A 26395-nucleotide genomic window follows, 5' to 3' on the forward strand; every position below is an offset into this window, starting at 1 on the left:
GAGCATGTCACACAGTATTCCAAGCTTCGCTTCTTTGATCACCACCAGCGAGACAACCTCACACCTTCCTCCTAGCTTCACTTCTTTGATCACCACCACTGAGACCACCTCAAACAGTCCTCCCGGCTTCACTTCTTCGATCACCAGCACTGAGACCACCTCACACAGTCCTCCCAGCTTCACTTCCTCAAGCACCACCACTGAGACCCCTTCACATAGTCCTCCTGCCTTCTCCTCTTCAATTGACACCTCCAAGACCACCTCAACCAGTTCTCCGAGATTCACCTCTGCGATCGCCACCACCAAGACCACCTCACACAGTACTCCCAGGTTCACTTCTGCGATTGCCAGCACCAAGACCACTTCACAGAGTAGTCCCAGTCTGACTTCTCTCATCGCCACCACTGGGACCAGCTCACACAGTACCCTCGGCTTTAGTTCTTCGATCGCCACCACTGAGACAACCTCACACAGTACTGCCTGCTTCACTTCTTCGATCGCCACCAGCGAGACCACGTCACACAATACTCCTGGCTTTATTTCTTTGATCGCCACCACCGAGACCACCTCACACAGTAATCCCAGCTTCACTTCTTCAATCACCACCACTGAGACCACCTCACACAGTACTGCCAGCATCACTTCTTCGATCACCACCACCGAGATCATTTCACGCAGTACTCCCAGCTACACTTCTTCAATCGCCACCACTGGGACAACCCCACACACTACTCCCAGCTTCACTTCTATGATCACCACCACCGAGAGCACATCTCACAGTGATCCCAGCTTGACTTCTGGCATCACCACTACTGTGAACAGGTCATACAGTCCTCCCATCTTCACTTCTTCGATCACCACCACCGAGACCACCTCACACAGTCCTCCAGGCTTCACTTTTTCGATCCCCACCACCGAGACCACCTCACACAGTCCTCCCAGCTTCACTTCTTCAATCACTACCACCGAAACCCCCTCACGCAGTAATCCCAGCTTCACTTCTTTCATCACCACCACAGAGTCCACCTCACACAGTCCTCCCAGCTTCACTTCTGTGATTGCCACTACAAAGACCACCTCACACAGTACTCCCATCTTCACTTCTTCCATCACCACCACCGAGACCACCTCACACAGTCCTCCCAGCTTCAATTCTTCGATCACTACCACTGAGACCACCTCACACAGTAATCCCAGCTTCACATCTTTGATCACCACCACCGAGTCCACCTCACACAGTCCTCTGGGCTTCACTTCTGCGATCGCCACCACAGGGATCACCTCACACAATACTCCCATTTTCACTTCTTCGATCGCCACCACTGAGACCATCTCACACAGTACTCCCAGCTTCACTTCATCGATCACCAGCACCGAGACCATCTCACACAGTACTTCCAGCTTCAGTTCTTTGATCACCACCACGGAGAGAACCTCACAGAGTTCTTCCAGCTTAAGTTCTTTGATCACCACCACAAAGTCCACCCCACACAATCCTCTGAGCTTCACTTCTGCTATCACTACCAAAGGGATGACGTCACACAGTACTCCCAGGTTCACTTCTGCGATTGCCAGCACCAAGACCACTTCACAGAGTACTCCCAGTTTGACTTCTCTCATCGCCACCACTGGGACCAGCTCACCCAGTACCCTCGGCTTTAGTTCTTCAATCGCCACCACTGAGACAACCTCACACAGTACTGCCGGCTTCACTTCTTCGATTGCCACCAGCGAGACCACGTCACACAATACTCCTGGCTCCACTTCTTCGATCGCCACCACCGAGACCACCTCACACAGTACTCCCAGCTTCACTTCTTCTATCACCACCACTGAGTCCACCTCACACAGTACTGCCAGAATCACTTCTTCGATCACCACCACCGAGATCATTTCACGCAGTACTCCCATCTACACTTCTTCCATCGCCACCACTGGGACACCCTCACACGCTACTCCCAGCTTCACTTCTACCATCACCACCACCACCGAGAGCACATCTCACAGTGATCCCAGCTTGACTTCTGCCATCACCACCACTGAGACCCAGTCATACAGTCCTCCCATCTTCACTTCTTTGATCACCACAACAGAGACCACCTCACACAGTACTCCCAGCTTCACTTCTTTGATCACCACCACCGAGACCACCTCACAGAGTCTTCCAGGCTTCACTTTTTCAATCCCCACCACCGAGACCAGCTCACACAGTCCTCCCAGCTTCACTTCCTCCAGTACCACCACTGAGACCCCTTCACGTAGTCCTCCTGCCTTCTCTTCTTCAATTGACAACTCCAAGACCACCTCAACCAGTCCTCCCAGATTCACCGCTGCGATCGCCACCACCAAGACCACCTCACGCATTACTCCCAGGTTCACTTCTGCGATTGCCAGCACCAAGACCACTTCACAGAATACTCCCAGTTTGACTTCTTTCATCGCCACCACTGGGACCAGCTCACACAATACCCTCGGCTTTAGTTCTTCGATTGCCACCACTGAGACAACCTCACACAGTACTGCTGGCTTCACTTCTTCGATCGCCACCAGCGAGACCACATCACACAATACTCCTGGCTTCACTTCTTCGATCGCCACCACTGAGAACACCTCACACAGTACTCCCAGCTTCACTTCTTCAATCACCACCACTGAGATCATCTCACATAGTACTCCCAGCTACATTTCTTCGACTGCCACCACTGAGACACCGTCACACAGTACTCCCAGCTTCTCTTTTTCAATCGCGACCACTGAGACCATATCACACAGGACTCCCAGGTTGACTTCTGTGATCACTACCACTAAGAGCATGTCACACAGTATTCCAAGCTTCGCTTCTTTGATCACCACCAGCGAGACTACCTCACACCTTCCTCCTAGGTTCACTTCTTTGATCACCAGCACTGAGACCACCTCACACAGTACTCCCAGCTTCACTTCTTCGATCACCAGCACTGAGACCACCTCACGCAGTCCTCCCAGCTTCACTTCCTCAAGCACCACCACTGAGACCCCTTCACATAGTCCTCCTGCCTTCTCCTCTTCAATTGACACCTCCAAGACCACCTCAACCAGTTCTCCCAGATTCACCTCTGCGATCGCCACCACCAAGACCACCTCACACAGTACTCCCAGGTTCACTTCTGCGATTGCCAGCACCAAGACCACTTCACAGAGTAGTCCCAGTTTGACTTCTCTCATCGCCACCACTGGGACCAGCTCACACAGTACCCTCGGCTTTAGTTCTTCAATCGCCACCACTGAGACAACCTCACACAGTACTGCCGGCTTCACTTCTTCGATCGCCACCAGCGAGGCCACGTCACACAATACTCCTGGCTTTACTTCTTTGATCGCCACCACCGAGACCACCTCACACAGTACTCCCAGCTTCACTTCTTCAATCACCACCACTGAGACCACCTCACACATTACTGCCAGCATCACTTCTTCAGTCACCACCACTGAGACCACATCCCACAGTATTTCCAGCTTGACTTCTTCAATCACTACAACTGGGGCCACCTCACGCAGTACTCCCAGCTTCACTTCTTCAATCACCACCACTGAGATTATCTCACATAGTTCTCCCAGCTACACTTCTTCGATTGCCACCACTGAGACACCCTCACACAGTACTCCCAGCTTCCCTTTTTCAATCACGACCACTGAGACCACATCACACAGGACTCCCAGGTTGAGTTCTGCGATCACCACCACTAAGAGCACGTCACACAGCATTCCAGGCTTCGCTTCTTTGATCACCACCAGTGAGACTACCTCACACCTTCCTCCCAGGTTCACTTCTTTGATCACCACCACCGAGTCCACCTCGCACAGTACTCCCAGCTTCACTGCTTCAATCACCTGCACCGAGACCACCTCACACAGTACTCCCAGCTTCACTTCTTTGTTCACCAGCACTGAGACCACCTCACACAGTCCTCCCAGCTTCACTTCCTCAAGGAGCACCACTGAGACCCCTTCACACAGTCCTCCCAGCTTCAATTCTTCGATCACTACCGCTGAGACCCCCTCACACAGTAATCCCAGCTTCACATCTTTGATCACCACCACCGAGTCCACCTCACACAGTCCTCCGGGCTTCACTTCTGCAGTCGCCACCACAGGGATCACCTCACACAGTACTCCCATTTTCACTTCTTCGATCGCCACCACTGAGACCATCTCACACAGTACTCCCAGCTTCACTTCATCGATCACCAGCACCGAGACCATCTCACACAGTACTTCCAGCTTCAGTTCTTTGATCACCACAACAGAGAGAACCTCACAGAGTTCTTCCAGCTTAAGTTCTTTGATCACCACCACAAAGTCCACCCCACACAATCCTCCGAGCTTCACTTCTGCGATCACCACCAAAGGGATGATGTCACACAGTACTCCCAGGTTCACTTCTGCGATTGCCAGCACCAAGACCACTTCACAGAGTACTCCCAGTTTGACTTCTCTTATCGCCACCACTGGGATCAGCTCACCCAGTACCCTCGGCTTTAGTTCTTTGATTGCCACCACTGAGACAACTTCACACAGTACTGCTGGCTTCACTTCTTCGATCACCACCAGCGAGACCACGTCACACAATACTCCTGGCTACACTTCTTCGATCGCCACCACCGAGACCACCTCACACAGTACTCCCAGCTTCACTTCTTCAATCACCACCACTGAGCCCACCTCACACAGTACTGCCAGCATCACTTCTTCAATCACCACTACCAAGATCATTTCACGCAGTACTCCCATCTACACTTCTTTGATCGTCACCACTGGGACACCCTCACACACTTCTCCCAGCTTCAATTCTACCATCACCACCACCGAGAGCACATCTCACAGTGATCCCAGCTTGACTTCTGCAATGACCACCACTGAGACCAGGTCATACAGTCCTCCCATCTTCACTTCTTCGATCACCACCACCGAGACCACCTCACAGAGTCTTCCAGGCTTCACTTTTTCAATCCCTACCACCGAGACCACCTCACACAGTCCTCCCAGCTTCACTTCCTCCAGCACCACCACTGAGACCCCTTCACGTAGTCCTGCCTTCTCTTCTTCAGTTGACACCTCCAAGACCACCTCAACCAGTCCTCCCAGATTCAACTCTGCGATCGCCACCACCAAGACCACCTCACGCAGTACTCCCAGGTTCACTTCTGCGATTGCCAGCACCAAGACCACTTCACAGAATACTCCCAGTTTGACTTCTCTCATCGCCACCACTGGGACCAGCTCACACAATACCCTCGGCTTTAGTTCTTCGATCGCCACCACTGAGACAACCTCACACAGTACTGCTGGCTTCACTTCTTCGATCGCCACCAGCGAGACCACATCACACAATACTCCTGGCTTCACTTCTTCGATCACCACCACCAAGACCACCTCACACAGTACTGGCAGCTTCACTTCTTTAATCACCACCACTGAGACCACCTCACACAGTCCTCCCAGCATCACTTCTTCAATGACTACCACCGAAACCCCCTCACACAGTAATCCCAGCTTCACTTCTTTCATCACCACCACCGAGTCCACCTCACACAGTCCTCCCAGCTTCACTTCTGTGATCACCACCACATAGACCACCTCACACAGTACTCCCATCTTCACTTCTTCCATCACCACCACCAAGACCACCTCACACAATCCTCCAGGCTTCACTTTTTTGATCCCCACCACCGAGACTACCTCACACAGTCCTCCCAGATTCACTTCTTAGATCGCCACCACCGAGACCACCTCACATAGTACTCCCAGCTTCACTTCTTCAATCACCACCACGGAGACCACCTCACACAGTACTGCCAGCATCACTTCTTCGATCACCACCACCGAGATCATTTCACGCAGTACTCCCAGCTACACTTCTTTGATCGCCACCACTGGGACACCCTCACACACTACTCCCAGCTTCACTTCTACCATCACCACCACCACCGAGAGCACATCTCACAGTGATCCCAGCTTGACTTCTGCCATCACCACCACTGAGACCCAGTCACACAGTCCTCCCATCTTCACTTCTTCGATCACCAGCACAGAGACCACCTCACACAGTACTCCCAGCTTCACTTCTTCGATCACCACCACCGAGACCACCTCACACAGTCTTCCAGGCTTCACTTTTTTGATCCCCACCACCGAGACCACCCCACACAGTCCTCCCAGCTTCACTTCTTCAATGACTACCACCAAAACCCCCTCACACAGTCCTCCCAGCTTCACTTCTGTGATCGCCATGACAAAGACCACCTCTCACAGTACTCCCATCTTCATTTCTTCCATCACCACCACTGAGACCACCTCATACAATCCTCCAGGCTTCACTTTTTTGATCCCCACCACCGAGACTACCTCACACAGTCCTCCCAGTTTCACTTCTTCGATCACTACCGCTGAGACCCCCTCACACAGTAATCCCAGCTTCACATCTTTGATCACCACCACCGAGTCCACCTCACACAGTCCTCTGGGCTTCACTTCTGCGATCGCCACCACAGAGATCACCTCACACAGTACTCCCATTTTCACTTCTTCATTTGCCACCACCAAGAGCACCTCACACAGTACTCCCAGCTTCACTTCATCGATCACCAGCACCGAGACCATCTCACACAGTACTCCCAGCTTCAGTTCTTTGATCACTGCCATGGAGACCACATCCCACAGTACTCCCAGCTTAACTTCTTTGATCACCACCACCAAGTCCACCTCACACAATCCTGCAAGCTTCACTTCTGCAATCGCCACCACAGGGTTCACCTCACGCAGTACTCCCATTTTCACTTCTTCGATTGCCACCACCGAGAGCACCTCACACAGTACTCCCAGCTTCACTTCTTCGATCGCCACCACTGATATCATCTCACATAGTACTCCCAGCTACATTTCTTCGATGGCCACCACCAAGACACCCTCACAGAGTCCTCCCAGCTTGCCTTCTTCAATCATGACCACCGAGACCATATCACACAGTACTCCAGGCTTCACTTCTTTGATCACCACCACAGAGACCACCTCTCATAATACTCCCAGCTTCAGTTCTTCGATCACCACTGAGACCACCTCACACAGTACTCCCAGCTTCACTTCTTCAATCACCACCACCGAGACCCCCTCAGACAGTACTCCCGTCTTCACTCCTTCTATTGCTACGTCCGAGACAACCTCACACAGTACTCCCAGCTACACTTCTTTGATTGCCAACACTGAGACCATGTCACAGAGTACTCCTGGCTTTACTTCTTCGATCACCACCACCGAGACCACCTTACACAGTTCTCCCAGCTTTACTTCTTCAATCACCACCATCGAGACCACCTCACAGAGTTCTCCCAGCTTCACTTCTTTGATCACCATCACCGAGTCCACATCCCACAGTACTGCCAGATTCAATTCTTCAAACACCACCACTGAGATCACCTCACGCAGTACTCCCAGCTTCACTTTTTTAATCACTGCCATGGAGACCACGTCACACAGTACTTCCAGCTTGACTTCTTCAATCACCACCAACGAGACCATCTCACACAGTCCTCCCAGAACTTCTTTGATCACGACCACTGAGACCCCCTCACACAGTACTCCCATCTTAACTTCTTTGATCACAACCACCAAGTCCACCTCACACAGTCCTTCAAGCTCCACTTCTGTGATTGCCACCACTGGGACCACCTCACACAGTACTCCCATCTTCACTTCTTCAAAGGCCACCACTGAGAGCACCTCACATAGTACTCCCAGCTTCACTTCATCACTCATCAGCCCCGAGACCATCTCACACAGCACTCCCCACTTGAATTCTTTGATCACTGCCACTGAAACCATATCACACACTACTCCCAGCTTCACTTTGATCACCAGCACTGATACCACATCCCACAGTACTCCCAGCTTCCCTTCTTCGATCACCACCATTGAGACCACAGCCCACAGTACTTCCACCTTGACTTCTTCGATTCCTACAACCAGGGCCACCTCACACAGTACTCTCAGCTTCACTTCTTTAATCACCATCACTGAGTCCACATCCCACAGTACTACCAGCTTCACTACTTCAATCACCACCACTGAGACCACCTCACACAGTATTCCCAGCTTCACTTCTTCGATTGCCACCATCGAGACACCCTCACATAGTACTCCCAGCTTCACTTCTTCGATCACCACCAAGGAGACCCCCTCACACAGTACTCCCAGCTTCACTTCTTCAATCACCACCACCAAGACCACATCACAGAGTTCTCCCAGCTTCACTTCTTTGATCACCATCACCGAGTCCACGTCCAACAGTATTGCCAGCTTCACCTCTTCAATGAGCACCACTGAGACCACCTCACACAGTACTCCCAGCTTCACTTCTTCGATTGCCACCATCACGACAACCTCACATAGTACTCCCAGCTTCACTTCTTCGATCACCACCACTGATTCCATATCATACAGTACTCCCAGCTTGACTTTTGTGGTCACCACCACTGAGACCACATCACACAGTATTCCCGGCTTCACTTCTCCAATCACCAGCACTGAGACCACCTCACACAGTACTCCCAGCTTCACTTCTTCGATCACCACCACCGAGACCACCTCATACAGTCCTCCCAGCTTCACTTCTTCGATCACCACCACCAAGACCACCTCATACAGTCCTCCCAGTTTCACTTCTTTGACCACCACTGAGACCACCTCACACAGTCCTCCCAGCTTCACTTCTTCAATCACAAGCACCGAGACCACCTCACACAGTACTCCCAGCTTCACTTCTTCTATCTCCACCACCGAGACCACCTCACACAGTACTGCCAGGTTCACTTCTGCAATCACCAGCACTGAGACCACCTCACACGGTACTTCCAGCTTGACTTCTCTGATCGTCACCACCAAGACCACCTCACACACTACCCTCAGCTTAAGTTCTTCAATCACCACTACCAAGACAACTTCACACAGTACTCCTGGCTTCACTTCTTCGAACGCCACCATGGGGACCACCTCACACAGTGCTTCCAGCTTCACTTCTTTGATCACCAGCACTGAGACCACCTCACACAGTATTCCCAGCTTCACTTCTGCAATCTCCAGCACTGAGACCACCTCACACAGTACTCCCATCTTGGCTTCTCCCATCGCCACCACCGAGAACATCCCACACTGTACTCCCGGCTTCAGTCCTTCAATTGCCACCACCAAGACCACCTCACACAGTACTCCCAGCTTTACTTTTTTGATCACCACCACCGAGACCACCTCACACAGTACTCCCAGCTTCACTTCTTCAATCACCACCACCGAGACCACCTCACACAGTACTCCCAGCTTCACTTCTTCTATCGCCACCTCCGAGACAACCTTACACAGTACTCCTGGCTTCATTTCTTCAATCACCACCACCGAGACCACCTCACGCAGTACTCCTGGTTTCACTTCTTCAATTGTCACTGAGACCACCTCACCCCGTACTCCCAGCTTCACTTCTTCAATCACCACCACTGAGACAATCTCACAGAGTACTCCCACCTTCACTTCTTTGATCACCACCAGCGAGATCACACCCCACAGTACTCACAGCTTGACTTTTTCAATCACCACCACCAAAAGCACATCCTACAGTACTCCCAGCTTCACTTCTTCAATCACCAGCACAAAGAGCACCTCACACAGTACTCCCCCCTTCACTTCTTCAAACACCACTAACGAGACCACCTTACACAGTACTCCCAGCTTCACTACTTCAATCACCAAAACCAAGACCACATCCCACAGTATTCCCAGTTTCACTTCTTCAATCAGCATCACTGATTCCAGGTCACATAGTACTCCCTACTTCACTTCTTCAGTCACCACCCCCGAAATAACCTCACACAATACTCCCAGCTTCATTTCTTCAATCATCACCACAGAGACCACCTCACACAGTACTCCCAGCTTCACTTCTTCAACCATCTACTCCACAGTCAGCTCATCCACAACTGCCATCACCTCACCTTTCACTACCTCAGAGACTGGGGTGACTTCCACACCTTTATCCCCATCTTCTCTGAGTACAGACATCCTGACCACATCCCTGAGAACTCTCCCCCCCTTACCTTTGCGCACCAGCACTTCATTGACTACAACCACAGACCTTCCCCCTATACCCACTGATATCAGTAGCTTACCAACCCCAACACACATCATTTCATCTTCTCCCTCCGTCCAAAGTACAGAAATCTCATCCCTTGTGGGCATAACCTCTCCCACCGTGTCCACTGTGAGAACGACCCTCAGAAGTACTGAGAACACCACAATTAGTTCCTTTAGCACAAGTATTGTTGTTATGCCTGAAACCCCAACACAGACCCCTCCTGTACTGACTTCTGCCACTGGGACCCAAACATCCCCTGTACCTACTACTGTCACCTTTGGAAGTATGGATTCCTCCACGTCCACTCTTCATACTCTTACTCCATCAACAGCCTTGAGCAAGATCATGTCAACATCACAGTATCCTGTTCCTAGCACACATTCCTCCACCCTTCAAACAACTCCTTCAATCACCTCTTTGCAAACCTCACTCACATCTACAAGTGAGTTCACTACAGAATCTTTCACTAGGGGAAGTACATCTACAAATGCAATCTTGACTTCTTTTAGTACCATCATCTGGTCCTCAACACCCACTATCATCATGTCCTCTTCTCCGTCTTCTGCCAGCATAACTCCAGTGTTCTCTACTACCACTCATTCTGTTCCTTCTTCACCATACATTTTCAGTACAGAAAATGTGGGCTCCTCTTCCATCACAGCCTTTCCTACTCTCTCTTCCTCTGCAACTACCAGCACTTCTCCTACCAGCTCCTCTCTGACCACAGCTCTCACCAAAATAACCCCCTTTTCTTATATTTCCCTTCCCTCCACCACACCCTGTCCAGAAACTATAACAATTACCATAGTCCCTGCCTCTCCCACTGATCCGTGTGTTGAAATGGATCCCAGCACTGAAGCTCCTTCTCCTCCCACCACCCCATTAACAGTGTTTCCCTTTACTACCGAAATGGTCACCTGTCCTAGCTCGATCAGTATTCAAACTACCCTTACTACATATATGGACACTTCTTCCATGACACCAGAAAGTGAGCCCAGCATCACACCCAATGCTTCCAGTTCCACTGGCACTGGGACTGTACCCACAAACACAGTTTTCACAAGTACTCAAATGCCCACCAGTGAGACCTGGCTGAGCACCAGCTCTGTGATCCCCCCACCTCTTCCTGGCGTCTCTACCGTCCCGCTCACCACGAAACCAAGCAGTAGCCTCCCGACCATCCTGAGGACTTCAAGCAAGTCAACACACCCCTCCCCACCAACCACCAGGACTTCAGAGACACCAGTGGCCACTACCCAGACTCCTACCACCCTTACATCGCGCAGGACAACTCCCATCACTTCTCAGATGACCACACAATCCCCGTTGACCACCACTGCAGGTTGGACCTTCTGCCTCTCTGTTCCGTTCTTTCCTCCCCTGCAAAATTCCTGTGTCACTGAGGTCAGGCTCTATCCTGAGCTTCCCTTTCTTCCTGTGTTTTCCAGGCACCTGTGACAATGGTGGCACCTGGGAACAGGGCCAGTGTGCTTGCCTTCCGGGGTTCTCTGGGGACCGCTGTCAGCTCCAGACCAGATGCCAGAATGGAGGTCAGTGGGATGGCCTCAAGTGCCAGTGCCCCAGCACCTTCTATGGTTCCCGTTGTGAGTTTGCTGTGGAACAGGTGGATCTAGGTGAGTCGCCAGAGCTATGCCTTCTGCACTTCCTCCCAGAGAGTGTCACTGACTCTCCCCAGACTTATCCCTCTGTGGGGCCTGGAGGCACCCATGCCGTTTGCCCAGTCCTTCCCTCCCTGCCATCTCTCCTATGCCCTCTGCTGCCCTGTGTCATGCTCCTCTCTGTCCTCACCCTTAGGAGGTGGCTGGGACCACCCTCCCTCCTGGGGCCATCTCCTGACTTGGGCTGCTTGGAGCTGTATCAGTTTCCAACTGCTGCCGGACCAACAAAGGCAAACCTGGCTGCTGGAACCACACGACATTACCATGTTAGAATTCTGTAGATTAGAATTCTGATGTGGGTGTCACTGGGCTGAAATCAAGGCGTCACCAGGGCTGTGTTGTCTTTCAGAGGCTCCAGGGAAGAATCCATTTTTTTTTGCCCTTTGCAGCTTCTGGAGCCTCCCACATTGCGTGTGCCAGGGTCCCTGGCTCCATCTTCCAAGCCAGCAAAGGCTGCATCTCTCTGTGTCTTTCTCCCATAGCCTCATCTCCCTCTGATGAACTCTGGCCTCCTCCATTGCTTCTCCCACTGTTAAGGACCCTTGTGATGACTTTGCCTCCTCCCCAAATAGTCTATGTCAATTTTCTCAAGATCAGCTGATTAGGCTGGGCGGGGTGCCTCACACCTGTAATCCCAGCACTTTGGAATCCCGAGGCGGGAGGATCACCTGAGGTCAGGAGTTCAAGACTAGCCTGGTCAACATGGTGAAACTGTCTCTACTATAAATACAAAAATTAGTTGGGCATGGTGGCAGATGCCTGTAATCCTCACTACTCAAGAGGCTGAGGCAGGAAAATCGCTTGAGTCCAGGAGGCGGATATTGCAGTAAGCCAAGATTTAGCCACTGCACACTAGCGTAGATGACAGAGGGAAAGCGAGACTCCATCTCAAAAGAAAAAAAAATCAGCTGATTGTCTTATAATCCCTGCACTTTGGAAGGCCGAAGAGGGAGTATCGCTTGAGGTGAGGAGTTCAGGGCCAGCCTGGGCAACACAGCAAGACCCTCATCTCTACAAAAAATTTTAAAAAATTACCTGGGCATGGTGGCTGATGCCTGTGGTCCTAGTTATTTGGGAGGCTGAGGTGGGATGATCACTTGAGCCTGGAAGGTCAAGGCTGCAGTGAACTATGATCCCCCTATTGCACTCCAGCCTGGATGACAGAATGAGACCCTATCTCAACAACAACAAAAAAAAGTTAGGCTGATTAGCAATCTAATTCATCCTGCACCCTTGATCCTCCCTTGCCACGTAGTATAGCCTAGTCACAGTTCTGGGGATTAGGACATGGACATCCACCTACTATGGGGGCAGCCAGGAGGGACCACAGGCTGACCGCTGTCTTCCTGCCTGCTTTCACTCTTCTCCACACAATTCCTTCCTTCCTTTCCCTCATCTTCACACAATGCTTTTTCCCTTTCTTTCTCTTCTCTCTCTCTCTTTCTTTTTCATTTTCTTGAGAGAGAGTCTCGCTCTGTGGCCCAGGCTGGAATGCAGTGATGCAATTTTGGCTCACTACAACCTCCGCCTCCTGGGTTCACGTGATTCTCTTGCCTCAGCCTCCTGAGCAGCTGGGATTACAGGTGCACACCACTACACCTGGCTAATGTTTTGTATTTTTAGTAGAGACAGGGTTTCACTATGTTGGCCAGACTGGTCTCGAACTCGTGACTTCGTGATCCGCCTGCCTCGTCCTACCAAAGTGTTGGGATTACAGGCGTGAGCCACGGCACTGGCCGGGGAGGGGAATTGAAGGGTCTCCCTGGAGCTGGGGTTGGGCGTCTGGGTGCCCTCAGGTCTGCAGGTTCAGACGTGAGCCCAGGGCTCCTTGGTGTTTCAGATGCAGAAGATTTTTGCAGACATGCGGGGCTTCACCTTCAAGGGTGTGGAGATCCTGTCCCTGAGGTAGGAGACCCATCTGGGGGTGCGGAGGCGGTGTTGGGTGGGGGAAATGTGTGCACACAAAAAACCCATTCCTTTCCTTTGTAATCATCAGATTTTATAAAGAGACGGGTGGAGGGGGTACATAAGGAATCACTCCCTGGGTATTTTTTCGGATCGTTTTCTGGGGCCATTTATCTGGAGGAGGGGTGGCACCTCTCTTCTTCAGCACACTGGAAGGAGAGAAGTTGCAGGGACATGTGGGAAGGTGGTGCCTGGATTGGTGACTTCGTCCCCCTCTGGCTGGCCCCTGCTCTACTGAGTGGGTCAGCATTAGAGAGAGAGAGAAAGAGAGAGAGGGACAGAGAGTGCATCCAGGGGCGCCTGGTGGATGATGGCTTGATGCAACACAAAGAGAATGTCAGGCCAGATGTGGTGGCTCACACTTGCAATCCTGGCACTTTGGGAAGGCTAGGTGGGTGGATCACCTGAAACCAGTTCAAGACCAGCCTGGGAAACATAGTGAGAACCCATCTCTACAATAATAATAATAGTAATAATAATAAACAAATGATTAGACACGCATGGTAGTGTACACCTGTAGTCCCAGATACTTGGGAGGCTGAGGAGAAAGGATCACTTTAGCCCAGGAGTTGGAGGCTGCAGTGAGCTATAATTATACCACTGCACTCCAGCCTGGGTGACAGAGCAAGACTTTGTCTCTAGAAAACACACAAAGAGAGGAAGTCAATCATGTCAGTCATTCCTTGCCCTGCCTTCCCAGGCGGACCAAGTCAGGAATGCTGGCAGCCCCTTCTGAAAAGGATGCACGTGGCATCCCAACTCATGACCTCTGCTCCCTTCCCCCTTCTGGTGCACTTTGGGTTGTTTCTGGAGGTGCCCCTCCAAGTACCCATGTATCCCTGGCTGGGGCACTCGCTAAGGCCGTGGACCCCTCAGGAATGGCAGCATCGTGGTGGACTATCTGGTCCTGCTGGAGATGCCCTTCAGCCCCCAGCTGGAGAGCGAGTATGAGCAGGTGAAGACTGCGCTGAAGGAGGCGCTGCAGAACGCCAGCCAGGATGCGAACAGCTGCCAGGACTCCCAGAGTGAGCCAGGGCTGGAGGGAGGGACCAGGGCCTGAACTGCCACCCCAGCCCACTCCAGCTCGGCCAGGGGCCCACTGGGCTCAGGTGCCAGCCTTGTGGTACCTCTGGCAGGTTGGGAGAAGGGGAATGAGTCCACACACAACGCCGTCAAGGGTGGGGCTAGGGAGGGTCTCCCCAGGACCTGGGTACTGGGGAAGAGACCCCCTGATCATCAGGCTCAGCATTTCCCTACGGCTGAAGACCTCGGATTGTTCAGGGGAGATGAGGCAGGCAACAGGAGTCTTCCCTTGTGGCTCCTCCACACTCCCCCAGACAGAGAGCCCTCACTGCCCTCCCTATGCCTATCCTGCTTCCTGGCCCTAATGCCTTGACCTTAACCCTTTGACCTGCCCCACCCTTTCCATCTGTGCCTGTGTTCCCGCAGCCCTGTGTTTTAAGCCTGACTCCATCAGGGTGAACAACAACAGCAAGACAGAGCTGACCCCGGAAGGTGAGGGTGTGGTACAGGGTTGAGTGGTCTCCCGTGGCTATGACCCCTGCCACGAGGGACATTTGCCCATTGAAGCCGGGGGGCAGGGAGAGACCTTTGGGGGAGGCAAATGATGTGGCCCAGGGCGGCCCTTCCTGGCGCTGGTTAGTGGCTTCCACCTGAGGACAGCAGGGGCCACGAGGAGAGGGTGAGGGTGCTGGGGGTGGCCTCCCCTCATCGAATCCCAGGGTCTACCCCACAGCACCCCACCTCGGAAATGGAATCCACCTCGCGAATTTTCCGAGGCACCATTATCAGACCCCTGAATAGAATGGATGAGGTCCTTCTCTCTGTGCAACCCCCTCCCCAACCCCCAGCCATCTGCCGCCGCGCCGCTCCCACGGGCTATGAGGAGTTCTACTTCCCCTTGGTGGAGGCCACCCGGCTCCGCTGTGTCACCAAATGCACGTCGGGCGTGGACAACGCCATCGACTGTCACCAGGGCCAGTGCGTTCTGGAGAGGAGCGGTCCCGCGTGTCGGTAAGGCCTCGCTCACCAACAGCATCAGCCGGCCCCGCCCACTCATTCTAGGAGGAAGCCCCGTCCCATGCACCGCCCCGGCTCCGCCCCCAGGCCCTATGGTGGAGCCTGGTCCCCAGAGTCCGGCTCCAAGCCCATCCCCTTTGCCCTACGGCGGAGCCCTGCCCTGGAGCCCCGCCCCCTTGATGGGGTAGAGTCCTGTCCCCTGGTTCTGGGATAGACCCCGCCCACTCATTCTAGGGTGGGGCCCCGCCCCCTTGTTCTAGGGCTGAACCTCGCCCTCTCCTTCTGGGGTGGAGCCCCGCCCCCTTGTTCTAGGGCGGAACCTCGCCCCCTTGTTCTAGGGTGGGGCCCTGCCCCCTCCTTCTAGGTCGGGGCCCGGCCCTCTTGATCTAGGGTGGAATCCCGCCCCCTTACCTAGGGTAGAGCCCCGCCCCCTCGTTCTAGGGTGGATTCCAGCCCCGTGTCTAGGGTGGAACCCCTCCACCGCTTGCCCTAGGGTGGAACCCCCCGCTGCCCTAGGCTGGAGCCCCGCCCCCTCGCCCGCCCCCGCGGGGCCCAGATGCACACGTGGACCCCGAGCCCGGAGGTGAAGATGGTCTGACCCTGCGATCTCCCGCAGCTGCTACTCCACCGACACGCACTGGTTCTCTGGCCCGCGCTGCGAGGTGGCCGTCCACTGGAGGGCGCTGGTCGGGGGCCTGACGGCGGGCGCCGCGCTGCTGCTGCTGCTGCTGCTGGCGCTGGGCGTCCGGGCGGTGCGCTCCGGATGGTGGGGCAGCCTGCGCCGAGGCCGGTGAGCGCGCGGGAGGCGGGGCTGGGGGGCGAGGGCGGCCAAGGGGTCCCGGGGGGCCGGCTCTGACCGCGCGGCGGCCCCACCTAGGTCCTGGGACCAGGACAGGAAATGGTTCGAGACCTGGGATGAGGAAGTCGTGGGCACTTTTTCAAACTGGGGTTTCGAGGACGAAGGAACAGGTGAGTCCTGCCTCCTGAGAAAGCAGGAAGGGGCTTTCCTGGTCACCACTGCGAGGACAGACGCCCTCCTTGCCTTCCTCACATTTACTCCGTTCCCCTCTCCCTTCCGTCCCCTCCCTCTCCCCTTCCCTTTCTCCCCTCTCTCTCCAGACAAGCATAAAAATTTCCATGTGGCCTTGGAGAACGTGGACACCACTGTGAAGGTGAGGGGCTAAAGAAGGGGACCCCAAGGAACTCTCCCAGCCTCCATTCCAGATTCCCTCCCCGACCCCCACCAGGGCAGGGAGGGGGCTGGGCTCGGATCAGCAGTGGTTCCGCGTTCCCGTCCCTCTCTGTGACTCTGTGACAGGTGCACATCAAGAGACCCGAGATGACCTTGTCCTCAGTGTGAGCCCTGCGGGGCCCCTTCACCACCCGCTCCGCCCTGCTCCGGACACAAGGGTCTGCATTGCGTGCATTTCAAGAGGTGGCCCCAGGACGCGGGCAGCCCAGGCTCCTGCTGTTCTTGGGCAAGATGAGACTGTTCCCCCAAATCTCATCCTTCTCTTTCCAACTTGGCTGAAACCCACCTGGAGATGCAGTTCATGTCCAGGCTCTTCCACTGTGGAACCTTGGGCAAGTCAGTAACGAGCCTGTTTCCTCACCTGCAAAATGGGTACAACATTCCTGTATGATATCTCACGCCGTTGTGAAAGCCACATAGACTTGGTCAATTATCGGTCCTACTCTGCCCTCCCGTCTCAGCCCTCATGCTGCCATTGCCTCTCTGGGATCCTCCAATCCTCCTGTCCTTCACCTGGTCTCTGGCCCTGGTTCCTATTTTCTCTCAATTCCCTACTGCCTGTTTCTTACCTTGAACCTGGAGGCAGCCTGCAGCCCCATCCCATCTTCTGCCCTCTCCTGATCTAACTGCCTGCTGCGTCTCTTGCGCTCATTCCTTAGATGTCCTCCCCTTCTGACCCCGTTCCTTCATCCATCCTGCCCCCCAGTCCCCTAGCCCTAAATCCTCCCTCCTCTCCTCACATCCCGGTCCCTAGCAAGGTATAGATAGCCTCTGTGTCTTAGGATACCCCAGCTGCTGTTCCCCACATCACCCCGTTGCCCAATTCACTGTTTCTCTTGCTCTCATTCCTTGTATCCTCTCCCCTTCTGAGCCTGTCCATTCATCAGTTCTGCCCCCGACTCCCCCTGACCTAAATACCCCAGCTGCTGTTTCCCCCATCACCCTGCTGCCCAATTCTTTATTCTTTCACCCCTTTCTCTCACCCCTGGAGCCCCGTGGATGGGGGCAGGCCATGAGTTCCCCAGTCCCCAAGGAAAGGCAGCCCCCTCAGTCTCCCTCCTCATTCCCTTCGATCTCCCTCCCCTCTCACCTCACCACTGCCTTTTAAACCCATCCCCTCCGTTTCCCCTCCTCCCCCCTCTAGCCCTGGTGTCAACTCGATTCCTGTGGTAACTCTGAGCCCTGAAATCCTCAATCTCCTGGGCGGGGAAGATCGGCTTTGGGAACAGGAAGTCGGCACATCTCCAGGTCTCCATGTGCACAATATAGAGTTTATTGTAAAAAGCAGCAGCTCTCTGTCTGTCTCCTTTTCACCCCCCCAGTGATCTCCATTTGATTGGAGAACAGGGATTTCCAGAGGCAGCGCTGTAGGAGGATCGTGGGAGCACTCGTGTCTCCCAGGGAGGAAGGAGGGGGTCTGTGGGCAGCCCTTGGGGGCCATGACGTTCCTCATAGAAAACACAGAGGTTGGGGGGACCCATTTTGTTGGAGAGTGACTTGGGGCAGGAGCCACTTGGGCTTTGTCATCTGTGCTCTCCCCACCCCCACCACTGCCCTGACCTTGACACTGGGGGCTTAGGGAGCAGTTAGACCCCTGTTGCTGGTTCAGGGAGTTGGGTGGCCCAGGTGCCAGGGCTGCCTGGTCCAGCCACCTTTTGCAAGGATGGGTAAAGCTGAGCCTTCCCAAAGATCTTGATCCCCCACAAGGCCCCCAAACCCTGACAGCAAACTCACACAGCAGAGCCTGTCTACGCTGGCGCGGGGCCCTTCTGTTCCTGCTGTTGTGGGCAGTCAGGCCTGCCTGAGGAGTCGAGGGTGATCAGAAATAACGCGTCCCCTTGGGTCTTTTGGTATGGGCTTGGGAGAGGCTCCTGTGATCTTTGTCCTGAGCAGGGACGGGCCATGGCCTTTCGTCACCTCTGTGTCTGGCCAGGGGTGGGGACCAGGACCATAAAGTCTCAGGTGTGAGTGGGCACCCCGCCCAGGAGAAGGGCTGGAAACTGGGGACCCCAGGGAAAGGCCTGGACATTTGGCAAGGACCATGTTGAGGTGGGGGATGGGGAGGGATGGCTGGAAGAGAGAGGGGCTTCTTGGGGGTGGGAGTGGAGGGTCCTTGACTTGGTCTGGCCTGTTGCCAGCTGCCCCTTCCACAGTTCTGAACTCCCTCCATGGTCACTCACTCCCCGGTGCTTCTTGGCCCCCACCTTTTGTCACCAGTGGTGTGCTCACACCTCTAGCCTCCGTCCCTCCCTCCTGCGCTGCCCCACCCCCAGTGGCTCTGACTTCCGCTGAAAGAGAGGGACCCTAGCTCAGGGCGGTCACTGTTCCAGGACTTATAAGGGAGAAGGGTGGACAGGCTGCCCTTTGTCCAACTCCCTGTGGTCACCACGCGCCACCCACCCAACAGCATCACCTCACCTCTACCCTGGGACAGGCACTGCCCTGCTTCAAGGCAAAGTTCTCTGGGGTCCTTTTTATAGCTGATCCCTTCCTGGGAAGCTTTCATTTCTTGGTCCCTCCTGACGAGGGAAGACGGGCAGCCAGGGGCCCATTCCCCGGGAGATGCTGGTGATCTGGATTCTGACGCTGGCTCTCCGGCTCTGCGCGTCTGTTACTGCTACACCAATACCGGGTGAGTGCTCCTGGGCTGATGCTCCGGGTCCAGTGCTCCTGGGTGGTCGTAGTACATGCCCCTGCCTCAGGCAGCAGGGCTGCAGGTGGCCTCCTCCCCTTTGCATGGCAAGGAGCTGCCACAGGGCTGGAGACCCGTGCTGTGACCTCATCTTGCCTTGGGGCTGCTGAAGGGGTCACTGTGGAGACCTGTAGGTGCCTGTGGTTGTGCAGGGGATGGTCTGCACACAGCCCCTGGCCGAGGGGCGGCTGAAATCCACAGCTTCTGCTCTCCAGGCTCCCCCCGGGAAAATGAGGGGGCTTTTGTCACATAGACAGTGGTCTCTGCCTGCCCTCATCCTGGGGGCTTTATCTGCTGGAGGAATGGGTCTTTGCAAACCTCACAGAGGCACTGCACATGCTGCCAGCCCTGGTCGGGAGAGAGGGAGTCCAGAGGGGTGTGTGACAGTATCCTCCCTTGACTTGGAGTAGCCTCAGGTGCACCCGGGGAATCCCCACCAGTTAAATGGCTGACGGGGCCAGGTGCGGTTGCTCATGCTTGTAATCCCAGCACTTTTGGAGGCCAAGGTGGGTGGATCACCTAAGGTTGGGAGTTCGAGTCCAGCCTGGCTAACATGGTGAAACCCCTCCTCTACTAAAAATACAAAAATTAACCAGGCATGGTGGCACACACCTGTAATCCCAGCTACTTGGGAGGCTGAGGCAGGAGAATCACTGGAACCTGGGAGGTGGAGTTTGCAGTGAGGCAAGATTGTGCCACTGCACTCCAGCCTGGGTGATAAGAGCAAAACACTGTCAAAAAAAAAAAAAAAAAAGAGAGAAAGAAAGAAGGAAGGAGGGAAAAAGAAAGAAAGAAAGAAAAAGAAAAGAAAAGAAAAGAAGGCTGCCAGTTGCGGTGGCTCACCTGCAGTCCTAGCACTTTGGGATGCCGAGGCAGGCAGATCACGAGGTCAGGAAATTGAGACCATCCTGGCCAACATGGTGAAACCCCAACTCTACCAAAAATATAAAAATTAGCTGGGCATGGTGGCGCACGCCTGTAGTCCCAGCTACTCAGGAGGCTGAGGCAGGAGAATCGCTTGAACCCCGGAGGCAGAGGTTGCAGTGAGCCGAGATTGCACTACTGCACTCCAGCCTGGCAACAGAGCGAGACTCTCTCAAAAAAAAAAACACAAACAAACAAACAAACAAAAAAAGAAAAAAAAACAAACCTTGGCTGAGGGGCTGTGGGAGGAGACAGAGGCTTGGGGATCTTTGCTCAGCCTGGTGGTGACTGTGTCTGAGAGATGACTCTGACCCGCTGATTTCCCTCATACAGAACAGACTTTCTGATTCCTTTCTGACAGGGGTGGACAGGGATGAGGCGAGAGAGAGAGACCTTGAGTTGAGGCTGTGGGGTGGGCAGAAGGGGTGGTGAGGGGGCAGGGGAGCTGGGGTGGGGGTCTCTGGAGCCCTGCAGGACACCTTCGAGGTAACCCACCAGGGAAGTTCCACCATCCTCCCAGCCAGGGACTCAGGCCCTCTGAGGCTGCCTCTGCCAGCCAAGCCTTGACAGATGAGACTTCCTTTACCCCACCCAGACATGTTGGGAGAGAGGTACAGGCAGGGAGGAGCTGATGGGAGAGTTCCAAGGGCTGGAGTGATGAACTCGGTGGATTTGGGGACATTACAAGAATTTATTAATAACACATAGATTCCCTTTAAGTTCATATACAGGAGTGGGAAGCTGTGGGCCTCGATGGGTCTTAGGAGGGGTCCTCCCCATCCCTGCTCCCAAGACCTGGCCCAGCAGATCTTTGTCCTCAGATTATTCAAGGAGAGGGTGATGGAGGTGATGACAGCGATGACGAAGGCCCCAGGAGTCAGCGGGTGGCATTGCCTCTGTGTACCCAGCCGAGTGTTAGAGATGGCCCCCAAGCAACCAAAAGCCCCCGTCCCTCAGGTGCTTATAATTGTGTGGCAACGATAACACAGGTGAATCCCTTAGTGTGCAAAACAGTCAGAAAAACATCTATCTATGGCCAGTGCAGAGAGCAGGAGGGAGTGAGGCCAGGCAAGTAGGGCCAAAGTAGGGCCACTCCGGAGGGCTCTGGAAGGTCTGATTAGATCCAGAGACGCCTGCCCTCCTCTTGCAGAGGGCTCTGCTGTTCACAAAGCCATTTCCCAGCAGGTAGCTCATATGATTCTCATGAGGAGATCTGTGTAAGGAAGTCGGGGCAGATGAGGATATGTAGAGACTCAGAGAGAGGATGAGTGATTTGCCTGGGGCCACACAGCGAATAATGAACACGGCCACCACTTGACAGGGGATTTGTGCCCTGCGCCTCTCCTCCCCTAGAGGACCCAGTTCTCTCCACCAGTGCTTCTCCACCCCTCTAGAGGAACCCAGTTCTCTGCAAATCATCCCCTGCTCTGGGAATGGATTCTGGGTCCTTGGGGAGCAGTTCAGATGTCAGATCAGAGATGACCATTGGCATCTGTAGCTTTTTTGTTGTTGTTGTTGAGACAGTCTCCTCTGTCACCCAGGCTGGAGTGCAGTGACATGATCTCCACTAACTGCAACCTCTGTCTCCAGGGTTCAAGAGATTCTCCTGCCTCAGCTGTGGAGTAGCTGAGACTACAGGTGTGTGCCAACATGCCCAGCTAATTTTTTTGTGTGTTTTTGGTAGAGCAGGGTTTCACCATGTTGGCCAGGCTGGTCTTGAGCTCCTGGCCTCAAGTAATCTGCTCACCTCGAACTCCCAAAGTGCTGGAATGACAGGTGCGAGCCACCGCACCTGGCCCAGCATCTGTAGCTTTTCTTCCTACTCTCTGCACCCTCTTCTGAGTACTCCAGGGCACACTGTGGACTGGTGAGGTTTTGGAGAAGCAGACAGTCAAGCAAGGGAAGAGCACTCTGAGAAGGTAGAAAAATCATTTCTACAGCTCTGCAGGGGAGCTACGGGGTAGGAATGCCCTGAAAGATGAGGGGGCATGTGCTGGATTAAGCGTGATGTTTGCTGGGGAGAGTGTGGTGGTGCTGGTACATTTGTGGATGACAGGAGCAGTAAGACCAAGCTGAAATGTTTAGATATCACAGGAACCTCTGTGGGCTGAGTAGGGCTGGGGATGCCTCTGTAGGGCAGACCAGCATCAGAGAGGCCATTGAGAGGCACCCAAATCCATCCTGGGAGGAGAACATGAAAGCCCAGCTGAGAACCCAACTGCCCTGGAAATGGGGGCTCCACTTGATGGTTGGCTGGGGGACGCTGAGATAGATGGTCTAGGAGGCTGTGTTAACTGGGAGAGGAGCCTCTTTTTGCTGGATGACAAAGGTCTCCAGTTGAGGCTGTGGAGTTTGGGGTGATGGTGAAGTTTCTGGGTGGAGCTGTCCTTGGCTTCTAGGATGGGTCCAGCGCCATTGCCCCAGCCCCTACTACAGGCTGAGGTATGAAAATGTGAGTGCTCACCACGAACTAAATCAGCCGGCACCTTGGTCTTGAACCTTGCAGCCTCCAGAACTGTGAGAAATAAATCTTTCTATTTTTTTATTTTTTATTTTAAGAGATGGGGGTCTTGCTTTGTTGCCCAGGCTGATCTTGAAGTCCTGGGCTCAAACCATCCTCCCACCTCAACTTCCTAAAGTGCAAGAACTATAGGCATGAGCCACCACACCTGGTCAATTTCTATTGTTTAAGCCACCCAGTCAATGGTATTTGCTATGGCAGCCCAAGACGACTAAGACAGGCTCCCTTCAAGATTTTTCTCTTCATCAGCTGGTTGCAGTGGTTCATGTCTATAATCCCAGCACTTTGGGAGGCTGAGGTGGGAGGATTGCTTGAGCTCAGGAGTTTGAAGCCAGCCTGAGCAACATAGTGAGACCCTGTCTCTATAAAAAAACACCAGAAAAAATTAGCTGGGTGTGGTGGGATGCACCTGTAGTCCCAGCTACTTGGGAGGCTGAGATAGGAGGAATGCTTGAGCCCAGGAGGTCGAGACTGCAGTGAGCTGTGATTGTGCCACTGCATTCCAGCCTGGGCAACAGAGAGAGACGTTGTCTCAAATAATAATTATAATAATAAAAAATTTAAAAATCGGAAAAGAACTCTTTATCTTTGATACTATGGCTTGTATTTCTACCATCTTCATTTGAAAGAGGCCTCTTGAGAGGCACTGAGAGCCACCCTGGAATAGGAGATGGACAGTCCAGGAGGCTGTATTGACCGGGAGTACAGGAGCCTCTCTTGAAGACAAGGGTCTCCAGCTGGGCCTGTTGAGTGTGGGATGACCATGGGGTTTCTGGGGGGAGCTGTCCTAGTGGCCTGGGGCTCCTGGACGAGGGACACAGTCTAGAACTCTACCTTCTCCAAGTGCTGCAGAGGACACAAAGGCCAGAAAATGCCAGAAAAATGCCAGGGACCCACATGGGGACTGGAACCGGTATCCTGTTTTGTGTACATGAAGTTGCACAGTGTTCCTAGTAAGGGTCGGAGAGGGGATGGGCTAAGGGACAGGGACCAACTGTCTGCTCTGGAGGGGCGGGGCCAGGGGTCTGAAGGGGTCAGCGCTCTTTAGCTTAGAAAGGTGAAGCTGGGGGTGGAAATGGTTAACATCTATAAAATTGGGAAGAGAGTGGTGGAGTTGAGAACAGATTTGTTCACAATAGACAAAGGGGCAACCTTTGAAACTCAAGTGATGTAAAAATTGAAGCAATTACAAGGACTGCTGTTTTATACAGAGAGTAATAGACTTACTCATTCAGCAAACACCAAAGGCTGGCTCTGCCTGGGCAGGTGCTCTGGATGAGGCAGGGTGAATAAACAGTTTATAGTAGAGTTAATGAGATGGGATTGGGGCAGAAACGGCCACAGTCCAATCTGCTGCTGGAGCTATGAGAGGGGGCCCAGGGCTGGAGGGGCACAGAGGGGGCCTCTGGGGCCCTTCCACCTGGGCTGATGAGGGTACAGGGAGAGGCAGTGTTTGAGTTTTGTGGCGGGTAAGAAGTAGTACAGGAAGGAAGTATTATATTAACAGATGCTCAAAGGCCTCAGACAAATTCAGAACTGCATTGTCTGAACTTCCACAGAGCTAGGGAAAGAATTGGGATATTGGTAATCAGATTCCCTCGGGAAGATCAAATCTTGGGGTGGTAGTGGGATGAGCTGGGGTCACCCACAGCTATTTGGGGTGTGGAAAGGCCCAGAGACCCCCACACCCCAGTTGGAGAGGTCAATAGAGACCCGATAGTCTGAGTATCATATTAATATTAAAAATGGGCCAGGCATGGTGGCTCACTCATGCCTGTAATCCCAGCACTTTGGGAGACCGAGGTGGCAGGATCACTTGAGGGCAGGAGTTCAAGACTAGCCTGGGCAAAAATATTTTTTAAATAAAAAAATTAGCTGGGTGTGGTGGTGTGTCTCTGTAGTCCCAGCTGCTCAGTAGGCTGAGGAGAGAGGAGCTCCTGAATCTAGCAATTCCAGGCTGCAGTGAGCTAGGATCACACCACTGCACCCCAGCCTGGGCGACAGAGCAAGACATTACCTCTTAAAAATAAAAATAAAAAATATATGTATTAAACATTGCAAATATTCGGCCAGGTGTGGTGGCTCACGCCTGTAATCCCAGCACTTTGGGAGGCCGAGGCGGGTGGATCACGAGGTCAGGGGATCGAGACCATCCTGGCTGACACAGTGAAACCCCATCTCTACTAAAAATACAAAAAATTAGCCAGGCGTGTTGGCGGGCGCCTGTAGTCCCAGCTGCTTGGGAGGCTGAGGCAGGAGAATGGCATGAACCCAGGAAGTGGAGATTGCAGTGAGCTGAGATCGTGCCACTGCACTCCAGCCTGGGTGACAGAGCGAGACTCTTTATCAAAAAAAAAAAAAAAAAAAAAAAAATTGCAAATATTCACTGAGGGTTTGCTATGTGCTGGACGCTTTTATAGTATTATCTCATTTAACTTTCACAACATTCCTAAGAAGACGGATGTGTTACTGATTTTGGGTTTTTTATACATGGGGAAACAGGCACAGAGATGATAAATAATTTGCTCGGTGGGGCGTGGTGTCTCACGCCTGTAATTCCAACACTTTGGGAGGTCAAGGCAGGCAGATCACGTGACGTCAGGAGTTCGAGACCAGCCTGGCCAACATGGTGAAACCCCATCTCTACTAAAAATACAAAAATTAACTGGGCATGGTGGCAGGTTCCTGTAATCCCAGCTATTCAGGAGGCTGAGGCAGGAGAATCACTTGAACCCTGGAGGCAGAGGTTGCAGTGAGCCAAGATTGTGACACTGCGCTCCAGCCTGGGTGACAGACCAAGACTTCATCTCAAAAAAAAAAAAAAAAAAAATTGCTCAATGCCACCCATTCATCAGTTGGAGGAGCCAGGATTTGAACCTAAGCCTTCCAGCTCCAGGGTCCCCATTCTTTACCACTTGCTGTAATTGGGGATGCCTATGTGTATGCGTCTCCTAGGTCTGCCAAAATAAATTAACAAACACTACTTGGTGGCTTCAAGCAACATAAATTTATTCTCTTACAGTTGTGGAGGCCAGAAGCTTGAAGTCAAGGTCATCATGAGTGCCACATTCCTTTCAAACGCTCTAGGGGAATATCTCTCCTTGCCTTTTCTAGCTTTTTTTTTTTGAGACTGAGTGTCTTTCTGTTGCCCAGGCTGGAGTGCAGT

The 26395-nt window shown here is 53.3% G+C and overlaps 3 protein-coding genes across 3 annotated transcripts; all 3 read left to right on the plus strand.

The window, feature by feature from the left end:
* The first annotated feature begins 1531 nt into the window (after positions 1–1531).
* Positions 1532–3420, plus strand: LOC115830808 (mucin-3A-like). Its single transcript, XM_030795589.1, has 3 exons — positions 1532–2781; positions 2884–3128; positions 3269–3420. Exons 1-3 carry the CDS (start codon positions 1532–1534, stop codon positions 3418–3420), a joined length of 1647 nt encoding a protein of 548 aa, XP_030651449.1.
* Positions 3421–4393: 973 nt separating this feature from the next.
* LOC115830809 (mucin-3A-like) lies at positions 4394–6888 on the plus strand. The gene is given in 3 exon segments (XM_030795590.1): positions 4394–4695; positions 5353–6290; positions 6584–6888. Coding segments are annotated over 3 exon segments (1545 nt in total).
* A 4177-nt stretch (positions 6889–11065) lies between these two features.
* LOC105737674 (mucin-3B-like) lies at positions 11066–17496 on the plus strand. Its single transcript, XM_030795591.1, has 10 exons — positions 11066–11090; positions 11605–11864; positions 13676–13740; positions 14677–14825; positions 15250–15315; positions 15672–15834; positions 16457–16630; positions 16718–16809; positions 16960–17012; positions 17159–17496. The coding sequence occupies exons 1-10, from the start codon at positions 11066–11068 to the stop codon at positions 17198–17200; spliced, it is 1089 nt and encodes a 362-aa protein (XP_030651451.1). The 3' UTR covers positions 17201–17496.
* Positions 17497–26395: the final 8899 nt, after the last annotated feature.

This window comes from Nomascus leucogenys, chromosome 17 (assembly GCF_006542625.1).
Source record: "Nomascus leucogenys isolate Asia chromosome 17, Asia_NLE_v1, whole genome shotgun sequence".
NCBI classification, from domain to species: Eukaryota; Metazoa; Chordata; class Mammalia; order Primates; family Hylobatidae; genus Nomascus; species Nomascus leucogenys.